This window comes from Agelaius phoeniceus (genome assembly GCF_051311805.1).
Source record: "Agelaius phoeniceus isolate bAgePho1 chromosome W unlocalized genomic scaffold, bAgePho1.hap1 SUPER_W_unloc_2, whole genome shotgun sequence".
In the NCBI taxonomy this organism is placed as follows: Eukaryota; Metazoa; Chordata; class Aves; order Passeriformes; family Icteridae; genus Agelaius; species Agelaius phoeniceus.
The window spans coordinates 7,620,563-7,639,598 of NW_027509867.1; the positions used below are offsets into that span (position 1 = coordinate 7,620,563).

At 53.0% G+C, this 19,036-nt stretch overlaps 1 protein-coding gene across 1 annotated transcript; it reads right to left on the reverse strand.

Annotated features, from left to right (window-relative positions):
- Positions 1-14,468: 14,468 nt before the first annotated feature.
- On the reverse strand, positions 14,469-17,018 carry LOC143692692 (serine/threonine-protein kinase pim-1-like; the record flags this gene model as incomplete). The annotated part of the gene is made up of 5 exons (XM_077172935.1): positions 14,469-14,575; positions 14,824-15,000; positions 15,646-16,012; positions 16,216-16,266; positions 16,377-17,018. Coding segments are annotated over 5 exons (1,344 nt in total), but the record flags the coding sequence as incomplete, so codon positions are not given.
- Positions 17,019-19,036: the final 2,018 nt, after the last annotated feature.

The window sequence follows — 19,036 nt, forward strand, 5'->3', positions numbered from 1 at the left end:
CCAAACTGATTTAAACATGGATTTACAGGTATTAAATCACACAAAGTACATAAAAAGCTGGGTGCGCCAGATGTGATTTTGGTCTGGATAACATACTGGTCTTCCCATCTAATCAGTGACCATTTGAAGGGTTGATGTGAATACCCTTCTGCCCCTGAACTTGTTACGATGCACCAGAAAAGAATTAAGGCTTGTAATTTGGGGCTGTCATTGTCGGAGCTCAGGTTGAATTTTACCTTTGGTTTCCCCAGTGGTGGGTTACCAATCCTGGGGCAGGACGGCCAACATTTCCCGGACATCCCATATGGGGGTCGAGGCTTCCGACGGACTCCACTGGTTATTACCTCTCTGCCTCGCCCGACGACTCGGTTGCTGTGAGCCTCGGGGTTTGCCATCTTCTCGGCAGCAGGGGTATTCTTCAGGAGCCGGATAAACCTCCCGTTTCCACTTTTTAGCACTGGCGGCCCAGTTATCAGCTTTTATTAATGAGAGGTCACGCCGCAAATTGGGGGCTTTCTTCTGACACACCACTTCCAGGATGTCCAGGAGAAAGGGGATCGGTTCGTTAGGGTGGTAGCAGAACCGATCAGGATTTACCCCTTTGGAAAAGGTTTCCCACCACTCGTCAGATCCAAGCTTTACCTCCCCCGTAGCAACTCTGCTACTAAGAATGATAGAAGTTAGTCTCCTCTCTTTCTCATAGCACGGCGTGCAAATTCCCCTAGGTGTTCTACCACTCCGACAATGAGACCACCAAGGTTCGTGACACAATTTACAGGAAAAGCATACAAGGGGGTGACAGTCACAATCTAACCAGTTACACTTTAACCTTATATCTTTGTTTTGTGCTTTTTCCCCCTTCCACCATGGGTGCCCTTTATGTTCTAATCTCGGGGACTTAAAGTAGGGCTTTCTTAACTCGTCCTCTAAGAGTTTGCAATATCCAAGAGCCTCCCGATTCCCTATTAGCTGGGTTTGGAGATAATGGTTATCTCCAACCCAGATTACTATCCAAATCATTTATCAGTTCGTTTCAGCTTTAATTTGGTTTCTCCCGGGAGACTGCAAACCTCCCAGCTGTGAGGGGGTTTCACCGGTCCTTTTATGCGACTAGCATGAGTCCATCCTTTTTCAGCGGTTCGTATGGCTGCTTCTGTGCTGAGGAGTACTTGGAACGGTCCTTCCCACCTTGGAGTCAAGGGGTTTTCTTTCCAGCTTTTCACGAGCACCCAATCTCCTGGCTGTACCTGGTGTAAGATAAAATCTAAAGGAGGCCGTTGTGCTAACATACCTTTTTCCCATAATGCCTTTCTGTACTTTGTCAATTCCACCAAATATTTTTGTGTACATGTGTCATTAATGACAGGATGTTCGTTAGGATTTTCTAGGTTATACGGCATCCCATACATCATTTCAAAGGGTGATACCCCTAAATCAGCTCTAGGTCTTGTTCTTATATTTAGCAACGCTAGAGGAATACATTTAACCCAGGTCAAATTGGTTTCTGCTACCAGTTTGGTCAATTGCTTTTTTATTTCCCCATTCATTCGTTCAACTCGTCCAGAGCTCTGGGGATGCCAGGGGGCATGTTGTTCCCACCGTATGCCCAGAGCTGTTGCTAAGTTTTGGGTAACTTGGGAAATAAAATGCGGCCCTCTATCTGAGTCAATGACTTCTGGGACCCCATATCTCGGGATTATCTCTTCCATCAATATTTTCGTAACTACTTTGGCTGTTTCTCTTACGGTTGGGAAGGCTTCCACAAAATGTGTTAGGTGGTCCACCAAGACCAATAAATATTTGGTTCTCCCTACTTTGGGGAGCTCGGTGAAATCTATCTGAATGTGGGAGAAAGGCCTTTTCGCTAGCGGTCGGCCTCCCTCCGGTAATTTTCTCAAATTTTTTTTTTTTCTATTTACTTGTAAGCAAATTAGGCATCCTCTGGTTACTTGTTTGGCAATGTCCCAGATTCCCACACTCACATACTTTGCAGCAAAATAATCTACCAGTCCCTGTGATCCCCAATGTGTTTTTTTGGTTTTTTTTGGTTTTTTTTTTTGATGTATCTTAGTCAGTAATCTATGTGCCGCATTTTGGTGGTCCCAATGGGGGTTCTGTAGGGGCCATTTAGTGTCCGCAGCCGGGCCTTGGACATGCTGCGTGTCCCAAATACGCATTCCTTCCCTTCTTATCATATTCCGTTCTTCAGTAGAGAACAGAATGCCCAAAATGGACTGCATTTCTTCCCAGGTATAGATGTTTGGTCCTAAGAACTGGTCGACCCTCTCGGCTACCCCAAAAGGGTCCTCTAATAAATGTCCCATGTCCTTCTTAAAGTCTCGTACATCTGCCGAACTCAAGGGGACAGTAAAAAATCCTATACCCGCCTGTGGTCCACCCATAGGCATCTCCCGTAGAGGGAATAGCCCCGTCTCAACCCTACTGCGGCTCCTTATAATCGGGCCTTGGTAACCGGTTTGGTTAACCTCCCCTTGGTTACCCTCCTCATCATTGTTCGGTGCAGGTGGTTGTGGAGGTGGTGGGGCATTGGGTGCTAGCGGTGGGACATATGGGGGCGGTGCTATAATTAAGTTGCCCAAATGATTGTCCCTCTTCCCCTTTTTGTCCGGATCCCCTTTCCCTTCTCTTAATTGGAAAACATACACTTCGGGTCTTGCTACCCATATTTTGGCATAATCACTCTCCTCTTGCGAGAAGGGCTCTTTAGAATTTACCCATAGGTTCAAGTCCTGTCGAACCCAGTCTTCAGATGATCCAAACACGGGCCAAAAAACTTTTTTTGGAAATCTCTTTCCCACCCCATACTTCCATACAATAATGTATCATTCTGGCCCTATCCTTAGTCTCGGTCCCCGGGTAATGCTTCCAATTACTAAGCATAAATCCTAGGGGATTGTCCCTTGGAATGGGGGGGAGTTTGACTTGGGTTGGGGTCTTGCTTTTCCCCTGCCCCATTCGTCTGGAGTGCCTTCTTTCACTCTCAAATTCCTTTCACTTCCCCTTTTTCGTGGCCCGAGCCCTCGCGGGTCTACGGGAGCCGCACTACTCCAGGGTCCGCACTCACTTGGAGAGTCCGGCTGCCGGCCCTCCTCTCATTCACACTTGTCCACCACCACACTCCGGGATCCCAACCCCGCCCGAACGGATTCCCTTTTATACTTACGCGTCCTGCGTCTTCGTCCGGACTCCGTGCACAGATTATTAAGGGGTTCACCAGTATAATTTGTCCCGTTTGCTTACTAGTATATATTTTAGGGTCGTCGGTGAGAGTGGCGGAGGTCTTCCCAGAGGGGCCACCCGAAAAGCACTGGATGAGGCGCCCCCCACTCTGGGTGGATCCTACCCGATCCAAACTCTCATCCGAGTCACGGCACCAAATTGTTATAAAATTGACTCAAAACGAGTAATTTCCAATCAAAGCATTTATTAATTATTGAAGCAGTTATACTACGTAAGCAAAGGCTCAGCGCTGGGCGACAGGGGAGTCTCCGCTCCACCTACTGCCGCCCCAACTAGTTTCTGATTCAGTCCTTTTATCCTCTCCATCCTTCAGGAGTCCATGTTATCTCGGAGTTCTCTGCGCCTGCGCTGGTTGTTGCTAGAGGGTCACCCTTCTGTCTCCTGGTGGTCGGTGATAAAAGGCTGAGGAGTCTTCCTCAGCTGCGTCTTCTTCACCCTATGTCCTTATTTGGTGACTTCTCCGTGGAAAATTACCAAAATCTTATGATTAACGCAATATGTGCCCTATCAAGCAAGCAAATATCCTGCCTTGCAGACTGTTTATCTGCCCCTGCCCCTTCCCCAGCTTTTCCCTGGTCGTTATCTCTGTGAGTTATCTGCTTGTACCATTTGTCAGCGGGAAAGGTTTCCCTGCTGGGTGTTAATCTGCCCCTGCCCATTCCCCAGCCTTTCTCTGGTCGTTATTTCTGTGAGTTATCTGTTTGTACCATTTGCTGGGTGGGACTATGTGTGGGCTCCTGCAACCCCTTCCCTGGTATCCTTGTAGCTCATATCTCATGAAGTAGTACAGAAATAGTCAGCAGACAACTCTTGTAACACACTGGTCTCTTTTTCATGACGAACAAAATGTAGTCCTTCATCTCACCGGCCTCCTGCTGGGTTTGGGGGCTTTGCTTCCCCCTTCAGGTCCTGGGCCACCGTTTTGTGGGCCAGGTCTGGGGTTCCTGATCCTTCCACATGGGCCAGGGCTCCCCAGGGCCTCTCACCTCTCTGGCTCCTCTGCTGCTGCTGCTCTTTCTGACCAAAAAAAAAAAAAATTAAATTAAATAAAAAGAGTTAAAATAGTTGGCAGCAGCTCAGAAGCATTGAAGCACCTAAAATTAGCTTCAGCCCAAGTTGTTCCATAAAGGGCTGTGGCAAGACATTCCAGAAATCTTCTCAAAATTGTTTGAAATTGTTTGATGACTGTCAATGGACTTTTGATAACTATTGATGGATTTTTCTGCAGCAAGCCTGTTGCAGGACCAAAAGGAACTTTCAGAGATGGCAAAGAGGAACATCTTCAGTCCATGGACTTTTCCTGAAACTCAGCTGCTTGGACTTGAACTTTCTTTGCATTGCTTTTAGTAAATGGTTTAGTGATATGATAGAATTTTCTGTTCTACAGGTGAAGAAATTCCCTGTTCATTCCACAGGAGCACTTGACCCAAGTTCTGTTGGCAACAGATAACCTGTCAAGTGTTTGTTCTTTCCTCTGCATGTGCCGAGCAGAGAAAATTACAAACACTTTTCTTTTTAATTTAACCAAATAAAAAAGGTGACAGACATCTTTTCACTAAAAATCCTTTCTTTAGGATTTTTCCTTCTGAGAAGCTAAGAGGCCTCAGAGACAGAATGTAAACAATGGTTATCTGCTGCTGTGGAATGCAACAGGTCCACCTGTGATTGGCCCATCTTGGATGTTTATAATTAATGGCCAATCAAGGACCGAGCTATCTCGGACAGAGTCCAAGAGAGCTGCCTTTGTTATAATTTTTTTCTTTTCTATTCTTAGCTTAGCTAGTTTCTGAGGAAACCTTTTCCTTTCCTATTTCTTTTTAGCATAGTTATAATGTAATATATATATATATCATAAAATAATAAATCAAGCCTTCTGATCATGGAGTCAACATTCTCGTCTCTTACTTCCCCTGAAAACCCCTGTGACCACGGTCACATTAACCCCTGCTAAGAGTCGGCCCTTTCTCTTCTACCGATGTCTCTGGTGTCTCTTGTGCTGCACAGGCGCCCAGCCCAGGTGCCCTCAGTACCCTCGGGGCACAGAGAGTGTCTCCCCGCTGTCGGCCGTGTCGGGGCTGCCCCCGGTGTCTGCCGACTCGGGACTGGCCCAGGGTTCCTGAGAGGCTCCCAGAGGGACAGAGACAGTGATGCTGGTGGCAGCACCAGGAAGCTGCCGGGGTTTGGCTTTTTTTGCCAGAAAATTGCTGCATTTGGGTTGTGCCAGCACTGGGAAATTGCCAGACGTGGGCACTGGCAGTGCCAGCGCACAGCAGATCTTGGTGGGGAATGTGCTGGCACTGGGAAATTGCCAAATGTGAACTTTCTGTGCCAGCAAACTGCTGGAATTATGCTGTGCAGGCATCTGAAAAATTCCGGATCTGGGCACTGGCGGTGTCAGCACACACGAGATCAGAATAGTGTAGGCACCAGGTATTTGCCTGGTTTTGGCTTTCTTTGCCAGCAAATTGCTGCACTTGGGCTGTGGTGGCACAGGGAAATGTCCAGATCTGGCATGGGCGGTGCCATCAAACACCAGGTCTGGGCAGTGACAGTCTTGGCACCAGGAAATTGCTGCGTTTTGTCTTCTTTTTCCAAAAAGTTGCTGCACTTGGGCTGTGTTGGAACTGAGAAATGTCCAGATTGGGGTATGGGCGATGGCAGCAAACACCAGATCTTGGCATTGCCAGTGCCGGCAGTGGAAATTGCCAGATTTTGGCTTTCTTTACCAGAAAATTGCTGGACTTGGCTCTGCCGGAACAAGGGAATTTCCAGATCTGGGCACTGGTGGTGGCAGCAAACAGCAGATCTGGGCGGTGCCAGACCCAGTAATGTTGGAAATGAATTTGTAGAGAATTTTTAAGGTTTAATAGAAGGTTTCTATAGTATGTATACAAGTGTCACAATCCGTCCTTACGAACAGGTTTTGTGATGGTTTGTGGGTTGATCTCAGAGTGCAAAAAACACCAACACGGTACAGGGGGTTGCAGTGATAGTCAAAACAAATGTACCTTTATTGAATAACCACAACAAAATGCTTTGGGGAGGAACTGGGGGAAAGGGAAAAAGAGGGAGGAAGAGAAAGGAAGGTGTAGAGCTACCAAACGTAGAATGGGCGAAGTCCTTCAATATCCAGCCAATGGAGTTCACCAGGTCACGTCTGGGGAGGTCTCAGGGTTGCAGTTCATCCAAACTCTTATTATACTCTTTTTTTGATGGGGGAAGGGGTAAAACTTGAAACCAAATCAAAGGTAGTCTATTGTATTTTGGGGGGAAAATGGAATTTAGAGAAGGGTACACACAGTCCATGTTCTCAGCAGTGGGCGAGAGCCATTGTCTTCTTGGTCCACTGCTCACACCCACAACATCCATCTTGCCTTGGTCAGCTTGCCTCCCCCACACACCTCCCCCAGGCTGGGGGTCTCAGTCCCAGTCCTTGGAAAGAGTGTGGGGGCCTTTTCCCATAGGGATTTCCTGTCCTGGTCTTTGATGGAGAGGTTTCTTACATCTCAGTCTGTCTGTCACAGTGGTTGTAAGACAAGTGAGGGGTCTTCTGTGAGGGACCACCCAAAACTCAGGAGAAGTCCAGCCAGGCTGAGAGTTGGGACAACTTCCAAGGCTATTGTTGTAAAAAGGGCACGGTGCCCCCTTCTTCCTTTCATTGGGTTCAGTGTAGCATACAGCAAACACACCTGTGAACCCCATCCTGTCTCCCCTCACTCACCTGAGACCTGCTTTGCTTGGAGAACTGACTTCACTCAGCTGAAGAGGGATTTTGACTTTTTAATTTTTTGAAGCAATCTAAAGCTCCTGAGTTTCCCCATTGCAAACAGACATCCTCCTCAAGTGTGTGCCAAGCCCAAGCTGCCACCAAGAGCACTCCAGACCTGCTCTGGGCCAGCTGTGAGGGTGGATCATCATCCCAACAGGCAGTGGGCCACTGCAAGGGGCTGTTGCCATGGACACTGCAGGGACCCCACTGCTGGCTTTGGGTGCCATGGCAACCCCCATCAGTTCAGGTTTCCTTGGAAACCAGCCCAGGGAGCCATTTCTGCAGCCAGGTTCCATGGCCCCTTGCCTGCAGAGCTGTTGCTGCCCTCGGCTGCCATGGCAACCCTGAGGACAAAGCGGTGCCAGGGCTGTTCCAGGTACAATTGCAGTGACACTCGTTGGTGCCACTAGGTGCCATGGCAATGGACACAGGGACCTGTTCCTTAGATTGGTGCCATGGCAAGCAATGCCCGGAGCCGTTGTGGTGGTTGGTGGCCATGGAAAGCTGCCCTGGGCCCCTTGCTCAGGGCTGGTGTCAGTGCCCAGAGCCAGAGGGGATCCCTTGCTGGGGGCTGTGCCATGGCCACCTGCCCTGTGCCGCGCTGGCCGCTCGGGCACCAGGAACCAGCAGCCAAGGGCACTGCCAGGACCAAAGGCCAGGTCAGCCAGACAGAAAGGGGCAGCGCTGGGCACTGTTTCCATGGCAACTGGCACTGGGGGGACACCTGGGTCACCTGGCCTGGCAGTTGCCATGGAAAGCCCTGGCAGGCACTGGGGGCACAGCCCCTGGCACTGAGACACTGCTGGGCCGGGTGCTGAGCACAGCACTGAGCACGCAGAGATGGTTTTGTTCTTGCTGAGCTGCAGCACAGCCAAGGCCTGTCCTGCCCCTCGTCCAGCCACGCTGGCTGGACAGGCACAGCCCAGACCAGAGCACATCATGCTCAGGGTATGAAGGGGGGAACAAGGAGGAAGGGGGAATTTTGGAGGGAGGGTTTCTGTCTTCCCAGGTAACACTTAGGTAAGAGGGGGCCCTGTTTCTCCAGTGGGCAGGGTCACTATCAAAGACACAGACACCAACTGAAGGAATTGTGTCATTTATATCATGCACAGCTGCAAAGAATTACAAAAGGATAAGCTCAGCAAAGCACATCATCATTAGCAAAGAATTACAAAAGAAGCTCAGCAATCCATCAGAACTCATCATTACATTTTGATGACTAACCCCTTGGTGAAACTCTAGAGGTGTTTGTGGCAGACAAAGATTCTGGCTGACTGTCAAGGTACAACTTACAGACACCAGTAGTACTTTAGTGACACCGTTCTTCATTCATTATTCTCAATCTCATTTGAGTTAGGAACAAGAATTCTGTTGTCCATGGAGCTGGCACCATGTTAATTCCAGAATAATGCCCCCAGCCCTTTGCTGTTCAGCTTTACCATGCTGTCTGTGGCTAACAAGGCCTGGGGGGGCCCTTTCCCCTCTGGCTGGAAGGGGCCAGGTCCCAGTCCCTGAGGGGCACCCGGGCTCCTGGATGCAATTCCTGTGCAAGTCCCTCAGTGTCACAGCAGCCTTCCCATGGAGCCCCGTGGATCAGAGCATTCCCCAAAGGGGCCCTTGGGGCAAACAGGGAGATTTGGTCTGGCAGCATGTGTAAAACAATATCCTGTCAGATCTACTTGTTCTCACACAGAACACTTGGCTGCAGGGACACATTCCCATTGTTCCTGCCCAGGTTCAGGACTCAGAGTTGTCTTTCCCAGGAGCTGCTCCTTCAGCTGCCTCGGGAGGGCCATTTGGCCTCCGGACCCACAGTCGGGCTCCATTATTAGGATTGCTGGATTCAAACCCTTTATCTCCACAAACGGTGGTGATTGGAGGTGGATCTCCTTTTTTCACAATCCTTCTTAACATTGCAATATTGATAATTGTGCTACCCTGTCATGGGGTTGACTAATCCAGTCCTGGTCACTATTGTTTAACACAATTCCTTTAATTTCTCCTTGATATCTGCAACAATAATTCCTCCTGCCATGACATGAACACTTAGCAAGGCCAAGCTCCATGGGAACAGTTACCAAAGCAAAGTGTCCTGGAGGAATCTAAATTCCTGTTTCAGTATTGATAGCTCTCATTTGCTTTGAATTTATCCAAACTAATTCCAGTGCATGAAGGCCCAGCCCTGCAGCCTCTGGGCTGGCCCTGCCAGGGGCCATCACAGCCAGAACAATTTCCCAGGCAGCCCAAGTCTCACTGCCCATGGTTGGATTTGCAAATTGGGGGCAGCTGTGCACAGCCAGGGGGTTTCCATTTCCCCCGTGGGCCATTGTTAAGGGCATGGAGCACATCTGGGAGATGGGTTCTCCATGGGCAAAGGTTCCCATCTCCTCATTTTTTCAACTGCTTTTTAAACAACCCCTTCACCCATGCAACCAATCCTGCAGCTTGTGCATAGTCTGGTACATGAAAAACCCTGCAGGCTTCATCACTGAATTTTTCACAGCAACAGACAAAGCACTCTGCATCACAGTATCAGCAAACCCTGTAAAAACAGCCAATTTCCTCCCTTCCTCCTTTTTTCACTGTATACAATCTCACAAAGTTGACCACTGACATTAGGGTCCTGGAAATCCTGTTCTGTAGGGTATTTAGTGTTACATCCCTGAGCAGCCAAAGCTACCAAATTAGTATTGTCAGCACTACTTCACATTATTATAATTTTATATGTAAATAGTGATATAGAAATATTGATACAGATTTGGATAGATATAGACATATATATATATAAATCTATAAATATATATTAAGGTGCTATTATCCTACAAATATGTATATAGTAATTTACTAGATTGATATTTCACTTGCACCAATGCATCTGAGCTCAGGATTAAAACCTTCTTCTCTTGCTCCATGTGGGGGTATTCCAACAATAATTGTTCCTTCTGAAGGTGCTGTTTCCAATGGACTCTTAACAAATTCATCTTTGTCTGCCCAAACCCACAAGGTCTTTTCCGTTTCCATGTGCAATTTTTGGATGCATTTGAAGCCATCCAGGGGTGCAGCCTCTTTTACCCGACTGCCCCACTGCTCCCAGGGGCTCTGACCTCAGCCCACTCCAGAGCCAGGGAACTCCAGGGAAGGGCTTCCCATCTGGGAATTTCTGATGGCACTGATTCCTCACAGTTACACTGAACAAGTGACATTTTGTTGGGAACTGGCCAAACTGTGCCAGTTTTGTTTTGCCAGTGGGCAGGGTCAGCACCAAAGACACAGACTCCAACTGAAGGAATCGGTGTCATTTCCTGCAGCTCAAAGCAGCAAAGAATCACAACAGGAGCAGCTCAGCAATGCACCCAACCATCCCCACCAAAGATTGCCTGCAGTGGTTGAGAAAGATCCAGCCCCAGTTACCCTCAGCCTTTACCATCCCCCAGACCCACACAGCAGCTGGGGAAGCTGTCACAGCCAAGGGCTGCAGAGCCACTCCTGGGCACTGGCAATTCCTGCAGGTGCCTCCAGCCACAGCTGAGGCTCCAACCCCGCTGGGAGAGGGCCCAGCTCTGACAGTGCTGAATGGACAAACTGACAGCACTGCTAGTGTGGCAACATCTGGTTTCATCCTCCTCTTGGCTCCCTCCCAAAGCCTGGCCAGGGCCCCAGGAGGAACCAAGGGAGGTGACTTTGACCATTCAGCCCCAAACAAGGCCAGATGTCAGATTTCATGGCCTTGTCTGGCTTCTAAATACACAAAGGTCAATACATGTTTCACTAATGAGTGGCTCCATCTATCACAGTGCTAATGACCATGCACATTTCATCAGGGAGCAGATACAAAGATAACCTTTGGTTGGAAGGTTCATCCAGAGGCCACCTTGGGCTCAGGGCCTGCTGTTCAGGCCTCACTCAGGGCTGCTGTCCAGGCCTTGGCACTTCAGGGACGTGGTTTAGTGCTGGGCTTGGCACTGCTGGCTGAGCGGCTGCACTGGGTGAGCTCAGAGGGCTTTTCCAACAGAAAGGATTCTGTGATTCCATGATTCTATCCACTGCATTCAGCTGGGTCCATGTTAGCAGCATTCATTTGCTCAGAAAGTCTCCTCTTGCCCAGCTCCTGTGGCCTGAGGCTTCAGCTCCTTCAGCTCCTGGTGCTGAGCTGCTCATGCTGAACGAGACGACTCGGAGAGAAGAGCACAGTCCATGCAATTCCTTCTGGGACACGGAGAGGGGAGGCTGTGCAAACAGGAGCATTGTTTGCTGTGGCCTCCTCTCTGCCCTTCACGCCTTTCAGTGCTTTGAACCAGCCAAGAGCTTTCTCCAAGAGTTCAATGGAGCAGCTGTTCCTGCTCCTGGCTCTGGCTCTCTCCAGTCTCTGCCCTTGCCTGCTTCTGTCCCTCGTGCTGTGCCCTCTGTTCCCCCAGGGCTGGCTGGCTGCTGCCCAGGACTGTGGCACGGGCACAGATCCAGTGCTCCAGAGCCTCCTTTCTGTGCCCTTGGAGCTGCCTGGGCACAGCAGCCTTTTCCATCTGCAAGCTCCCCATGGACAGGGAGTGCCCAGCTCCGTTCCTTGCACAGCCTCCAGGAGCCCAGGGCTGCCATCTCAAGTCCCTGCTGGCACTGGGGGCTCCCAGGTGCCTCAGGCTGCTGTGACACCGCTGCACACGGGAGGGAACAGGGGCAGGGGCTGTGCTGAAAGTCAGCTCCATCTGCTGCTGCTGCTGCTGCTGCTGCTGCTGTGGGGTCATTTGTGCAGCCCTGGCCCAGAGTCAGGGATCAGATCCTGCCAGTCTCTTCCAGCCCTGGCTGCTCAGAGTTTGGGCCCTGGAGCCTCAGGTGGCCAAAGGCAGCTGCTCCTGGTCCCTCTGTGTGCCCGTGTTCAGCAGTGCTGCTCCATCAGTCTGTGCCCAGCAACGGGGAAAAGCCTCAGCCCTGCAGGGCCAGGAGCTGCCGGGCTCTGCCTGAGCAGCTCAGCCAGCAGGAAGGGAGCTGCTCCACACGGGAACCAGGAGCAAAGGACATTCCTTTGATAGGACATGTTTTCTATTTAAAGGAAGAAAAAAGAAAAAGGGAAAAAAATAGGTAAATTGTAAAAGATAAGAATAAAATCCAAGTGTTAGTGAAAAAACATAACATAATGTTAGTGAAAATAACAAAACATAAATGCAAAGTTACATTCTTTGCATTAAGAAGTGAATTATTTTAAAAAGAGAACTCAGTTATTTACATTGTAAATGTGCTGATGGCATGGATCCATCTTGCTGACCTCAGCACCCGTTTTTGAAAAGTTTTTGAGGTTGTTTCCAACATTGTTAAATTGTGGGTGAAGCAATGGGAAATTGCTTTGTGCCCTGCCACCTCCAAGCAGGACTGGGAATGGAAACTCTGTCAAACCCCAAATCCTTTAGAAGATGCCCTTCCTTCTCACCCTCAGTTAATGAGCTGCACATTCCCGTTGAAACTGTCAGGGGTTTCTTAAAGACACCAAGTCCCACTTAGGGCTTTTTGCTCTGGTTTGGCAGTGCAGAAGGGCAATTCTCCATCCACCAGCTCCAGACTGCACTGCCTCAGGAGCACGGCCCACTCGCCAGCTTTGGCCCACTTGTGGCACTGCTAGAGGAGGAAGAAAGTGCAACTGCACAATTCCAGCCAATCAAGAAGGAAGAATGGGACAGACAAACACCCTGTGCAGATCCAGGCGTTCAGCTGGGACTGTGGAGAGTTTGGGTCCTTGCCAATTGGATGTGTGTCCCCAGCTGCAATCTCTGGGCCTGCAGCAGAGTCTCACTCAGCTGCCAAAGCAGAAAGCTCAGGCGCTGTGCTCACAATGGGCTCGTCTGATGCAGAGCTGTCAGAGCAATGTGAGGGCAGAGCCAGCCCAGCTGGGCCCAGGGCTGGGCCCAGCAGAGCCCTGGCAGAGCCCAGAGCAGCCTCAGCAGCCGCAGAGCCCGGCTGCAAGGAGAGAAAGCAGAAACCGCCCGTCAGCTGAGGGCTCCTGTGCCCTTGTGCCAAGGCCTGCGGGGCCCAGGCCATGCTGGCTGTGCCCAGAGCTGTGCCCAGAGCTGCCCATCCCTGCTGCCTTTGGCAGCAGAGCAGGAGGGCAGGACACGTGCCCAGCCTGCAGCCAGCCACGGCACATCCAGCCCTCAGCAGCTGCCCAGAGCAGGATGCTCCTGTGCTCGCTGCCATCTCCCAAAAGCTCTGATCCCACCCTGCCAAGCACACAGGGACCCACCTCACACCAGCCAGAGCTGCAAGAAAAGCTGCTCCCAAACCATGGCCTCAGCCTTCTCCAAGGGCATGGCCCATCCACGCCACAGCTGCTCCCAAGCACTTCCCCATCCACACTGGACCACCTAGAACACTTCCTCTGGAAAAACAAACAACACATTATTGAAAAGAGATTAGATGCAAAAAGGGAAAACAAGAAAAATGGTGAAAACTCTTATCTCTGTCAGGGCCTTGAGGAAGGCCCAACTCCTACATGGTAGGGATAAACCCAGCCATGGCTGAGGGAAGCCCACACTTTCTCTCTTCCCCCCTGCACTGCCCCCCAAAATCACCGTGATCCCAAAGCAAACAAGGGCAGTGGAGCAGCCCAAGCCCTTCCTTGCCTGCACAGCAAAGCAGCCCCTGCACAGGTTCTGGAGTCCCACCTCTGCTCCCACCATGGGGCTTTGTTTGTGTCGGGCTGGCTGCCCCAGCCCCAGCCTCAGCCCCAGCCCAGGGCACGGTGGGTGCTGGGGGCTGTTGGCAGGGCCAGGAGCCCACTCCCATTTCGTACCCAGCCCAGCCCATGCCCCCAGCCCTGCCAAAAAGCAGCTGGGCAGCGACTGAAGGTTGAGTTGCATCTGCCCCAGCAAAGGGGGAACCTTTGCTTCCCAGCCAGGCTGGGCCGTGCCCAAATCTGGCAGCATTTCCCTGGGTGTGGACTCATCTGCAAATTCCCTGTGGAGTTTGCCTTTGAAGAAGGTGCCAGAATCAAAGTCCATTACCTTCAGCCTCCAGTGGCCAGGCTGAGGAAGAGCTTGTCATCCTTGATGTCATCCTGGCTGTCTCCAGCAGCAGCAGCAGCAGCAGCAGCAGCAGCAGCAGCAGCAGCAGCAGCAGCAGCAGCAGCAGCAGCAGCATCCCCACCAGGTACAGCTTCTCCAGGGGCTCCTGTTCCTTCCCTGGGGGGAGACCAGGCTCTCAGGGCTCTGCCCAGGGCCCCAGCTGTCAGGGAACCAGCACAAGCAAAACCAGCTTGGATGGCGGCCACCAGTGCTGGGCAGAGCAGCTCAGCTCCAGCACAAGGGCTGCGTGTGCCCATCCCATGGCCCCGGTGCAGTGACACAGGCAGCACAAAAAGGTCTGGGTTCCTCTGCTTCTCATTGCCAAGGCATGTGTGGAGCTGGAACTTACCAGGGCCCTGCATCAAAGTGTGCCTGTGGCTCTCTCCCTTCTTCTATGGCAGAGGAATATCCTGCACCCAAGGATCGCAGACCAGGTCTTCTAATGTGGGTCTGTCCAAGGAGTTCACGGATAAACACCACCTGATCAGATCTTTGCACTCTGGCAAGAGAAAGCAGAACCTGCCGGTCAGCCAGAGAAGGCTCCTGTCTGCTTTGCCCCACTATTCCCATGGCCAGGCCATTCTGGATGTGGTCAGGCTTGGGCCTAAACTTTCCCATCAATTCCCTGTTTTGGAGGAGAGCAGGACATGTGCCACCTCCTCAGCAGCTGCCAGAGCGGGATGCTCACGAGCCCGCTGCTGGCTCCCAGCACTGGGATTCCCCCTGTGCCCAGAGAAGGGGATCCACCTTGAGAGAGCCCTTGTGGCAGCGGGAGCTGGCCCCAGCTGAGGTTCCGGCCCCTCCTGAACGGGTGCTCCCCGCAGACCATCTGGTGCAGCAGGATGCCCAAGGACCAGATCGTTGCTGCCTCGCCATGGTACCAGCCAAAGTCGTTCCATTCCGGGGGGCTGTAGGACAGTGTTCCTATGGAATACAGATGGAGTTCAGCAGGGGGATGCTGCTGCTCCCACAGCCTGGCCCCAGCATCCCTGGGCCTGCGGGGGCTGCAGCAGTGGCACACAGGGTGACCACTGCCCTCTCACCAGCACCTGGGACTTGTGCACAAACTTAGGCTTGGAAAAGAAGCCACTGGTGTCAGAAGAGGGCAGAGGAAGCCCTGGCTAAGCCTGACCATGACCTGCAAAGGAAAAACCCTCTCCGTGTTGGGGAAAACATGCCCTTATCCTCCCTGTCTGCATTGCCCCAAAAATATTAGGAAGCCAAGGCAAACAGGGCGAGTGGATCAGTCCAAGCCCTTCCTCTCGCCTGCACATCAAACTGGCTGGGGCACAGGTTCCGCCCCCCTCTCTGCTACCCCCACCCATGGGGGTTTTGGTCAGGTTGGCTGCCCCAGCCCAGCCCCAGTCCTGGGCAGAGTGGCTGGCAAAGGCTGCCAGCAGGGCTGGAAGATGGCTCCCCACCCAGCCCCACTCTAAAGCAACTCAGCTGAAGACTCAGTCCCCTGACTGGCAGCAAAAGGGAGAATCCCCTCTGCCACAGCCAGCTTGGGCTGGGAGATGTTGGGCCATGAGATCCCGGGACCAGGAGTACACCCTTACGTGGGCTCACCTGCAAAGTGAGTGTAGGCTGTCTCTTGCAGGTAGGTGCCACAGCCAAAGTCAATCAGTTTTGCCTTCCCGGTGTGCAGGTCGAGCAGGATGTTCTTGGGCTTGATGTCGCGGTGCAGGACCCCGCAGCTGGTGCAGTGCCGCACGGCCTCCAGCACCTGGCGGAACAGCGCCCGCGCCACCTCCTCGGGCAGGAACCGCCGTGCCCCAATGAAACGCTGCAGGTCCTGACACCGCTCTGGCCGCTCCAGCACCATCACGATGTGTTCGGGGAGCTCAAGCCACTCCAGCAGCTGCACCACACCAGGGAAGCTAGTGGACACCTTGGCCTGCAGCACGATCTCCAGAGGGGCCCTGCTGCCGTCGGGCTGCGGGAGGAGCACGATGCCCTCAGTGGGGCCGATGCCGTGCCGGGGCTCGGGGAGCCCTCAGCCAGCCCGGGATGCTCTGCGCCCTGCGCTGGACCCACGCCCGCTCTCCCTCGAGGCGTCCTGGCGGCTTCCACCGTGCCGGGCCTCGGCTCATCCCCGCCCGGCAGCCCCGGCTGCTGCCGCTGGCCCCGCTCACTCACCAGCTCGCCCCAGTGCCGGACGCGGTTCCGTGGCACCCTTTTGATGGCCACCTGCAAGCCAAGGACAGCAGCGGGCTCAGCTCGCCGCCCGCCCTGACCAGCCCCATCCTCCTCCTCCTCCGCCCCCTCCTCCTGCGCCCGCCGCCGGCCCCGCCGCTCACCGGGGCGCCGTCCGAGAGCCGCGTGGCCGCGAAGACGCTGCCGAATCCTCCGCGCCCCAGCAGCGAACCCACTCGGTAGCGCTCCTGCAGGGCCTCCTGCGCCTTCCCTGCGGGCGGGACGCGGCTGTCAGCGCTCGGCCCGGGGCCAGCAACGGCCCCCGAGCGCCCCTCAGCCGCCCCGGGCCGGCCATGCCCAGGCGTTCGCTCTTTGGAACGCGGCACGGGAGGCTCGGGGCCGGCGGCCGCGCTGCCGAGCGGCGGAGCTCGGGCCGGGGAAGCCGCAGCGGAGGCGGCGGGAGCGGCCGCCCCGCCTGTGTCCTCCGCGGACCCCGGGAGGAGCCGGAGCCGGGGCCGGAGCCGGGGCCGGGGCCGGGGCCGGGGCCGGGGCCGGGGCCGGGGCCGGGGCCGGTTCCGGTTCCGGGACTGGACCCTGCCTCGGGTCCGGGGCTGGGCTCGGGCCAGGCGGAGCCGAAGGGCGGCGATGCCGCCCCCGCACCAGGCACTGACGCCCGCCCAGCAGCGCCACCGCCAGTACGGCCAGAGCCGGGCGGAGGCGAGAGCGCGGCGGGACGGCCGGGGCCGGGCACGGGGCAGCCCCGCCTGGGGCCGGGGGCGGGCCGGGGGCATGGCCCGGCCCGGCCCGGCAGGGGAGAGGGAAGCGGGGAGAGGAGAGGGACGCCGGGCAAGGGACCCCGAGAGAAGGGTGCCCGACCGCGGGAAGGGGAGAGACAGAGAAAGAAAAAGATAAAGAGAAAGAGAGAAAGAGTGATCTAAAATATCTGCTTTTCTGCTGCTGCTGCTGCCGCTGTCGCTGCTGCTGCCGCCGCTGCTGCCGCTGCAACTGAAGCACCGGGGCCGTTCGTCCCCGTGTCCGTTCCCCGCTCGCCCCACGAGCCCCACGTTCGAGCCCCGCGCGCCCCGGGCACAGCCCCTGAGTCTGTCCAAACACGGGAACTTTGCAGCGGTGAGCCCAGATGCAGAGCCCTGACTCCTGCACACTGGTACAGCAATCCCCTCGCTTGCTGCTCTGCATTGGCCTGGCTGAGGGTCAAACACTGTCGGGCCACCTTCCCTTGCTGTAGGATTCCTACCTGAGCCCAGCACTGCACTTACATCTCCAGTGTTGCTTTCCAGTAAAACCAGGGGAAGGAAAACTCTGTGTGGTTCATGGTTTTTTTGAGTGTCTAAAAATCACTAAGACACCGATCTTAGAGGTGAAGTGCATCTGGAATTCCTGGGATGGAGAAGTAGTGCAACATGGAAAAGGGGAGCATAGAAATAAATAGAGGAAAAGATCTTGGATTGTTTCTTTCATTTTCATTTCCCTTCTGGAAAGCTGTTTCAGTTTTCCAGGAATCTTCTCCTGTCTCTCTTCTCAAGAATGTCTCATGGAGAACAAGGTCAAGCTTCTGTCACAAGATTTGCCAGCAGGAAATTATGCCACTGGTGAAATTTTCATGATGACTGTTTGTGCTGGCTTAGGGCAAATTTGGGGAGGAAACCTCCAAAAGGGATCTGTCTAGAAAGCAAGTTCAAGCAGCCCGTCCCCCTACTAGTTCAGGAAAAGACTTCCCTCGAAAAAAGTGAAAAAACCCCCGTTTATTTAACAAGTAAAGTATTCAGAAGCATGAAAAATGAATAATATTAAATAAAACTTCTGACAGTGCTGAAGAGATGGCAAATTCAGAAAGTCCTTTTTGTGGGTTGTAGTTGGCTCACTCGGTCTCTTCTAAGTCCCTCTGGTGCTGGAATGCAGCGTCCCAGAGCTCGGTGGGCCACAGGTGTGAGCTGCCGGTGTTTTTCTGGGTTTTCAGTCCAGAGCAGGTTTAAACAGTTCCAAGAAAAAGGAAAGTCACAGTCCCAGGAACTTCTCTGCCTAAGCTAGCTAAAACCAAATTGCTGGACCTGGGCTGTGAAGGCATCGGGAAATTTCCAAATCTGGGCACTGGCGGTCCCAGCAAACACCAGATCTGGATGGTGCTGGAGCCAGAACCTGCAGATTTCCAAATTTTGGCTTTCTGTGCCAGCAAATCACTGGACTTGGTCTGTGCCAGCACCAGGAAGTTTTCAGATCTGGGCGCTGGCACTGTGAGCAAACACCAGATCTGGGTGGTGTCGTTGGTAGCGACAGAAATCTGCTGCATTTGGGCTCCGCTGGCACCGGGAAATTTCCAAATCTGGGCACTGGCGCAGCAAACACAAGATGTGGGCGGTGCCAGAGCCAGTAGCAGAAAGTTGCCGGGTTTTGGATTTCTGTGCCGGTAAATTGCTGCTGCACTTGGGCTGTGTCAGAATAGGGAAATTTCCAGATGTGGGCACTGGTGGTGCCAGCAAACACCAGTGAAACCTTCTGGCCCTCGTCCGGACCATTGACCAGTGGTTTCCCTGAGAACCAGCTCTGGCCACTTTACAGACAGAGACTGCTTCCATCTGGTGCTCTGGAAACAGAACTTCAATGAAGGCAAACACAACAAACAGGACGGCATGCACAGTAGAGAGAGCAAAGCAGAAAAAAGCCTGGGTCCAGGGTCTAGCAGGGATATTTATCCATTTATTTATGGGGAGGGGTTAAGGTGGGATCTGAGGAAAGGATCCAAGAGAAAGGAAGGATTAAGAATATTACAATTTTTGCAGTATAAAGTAACCAATGGTAGCAAAGA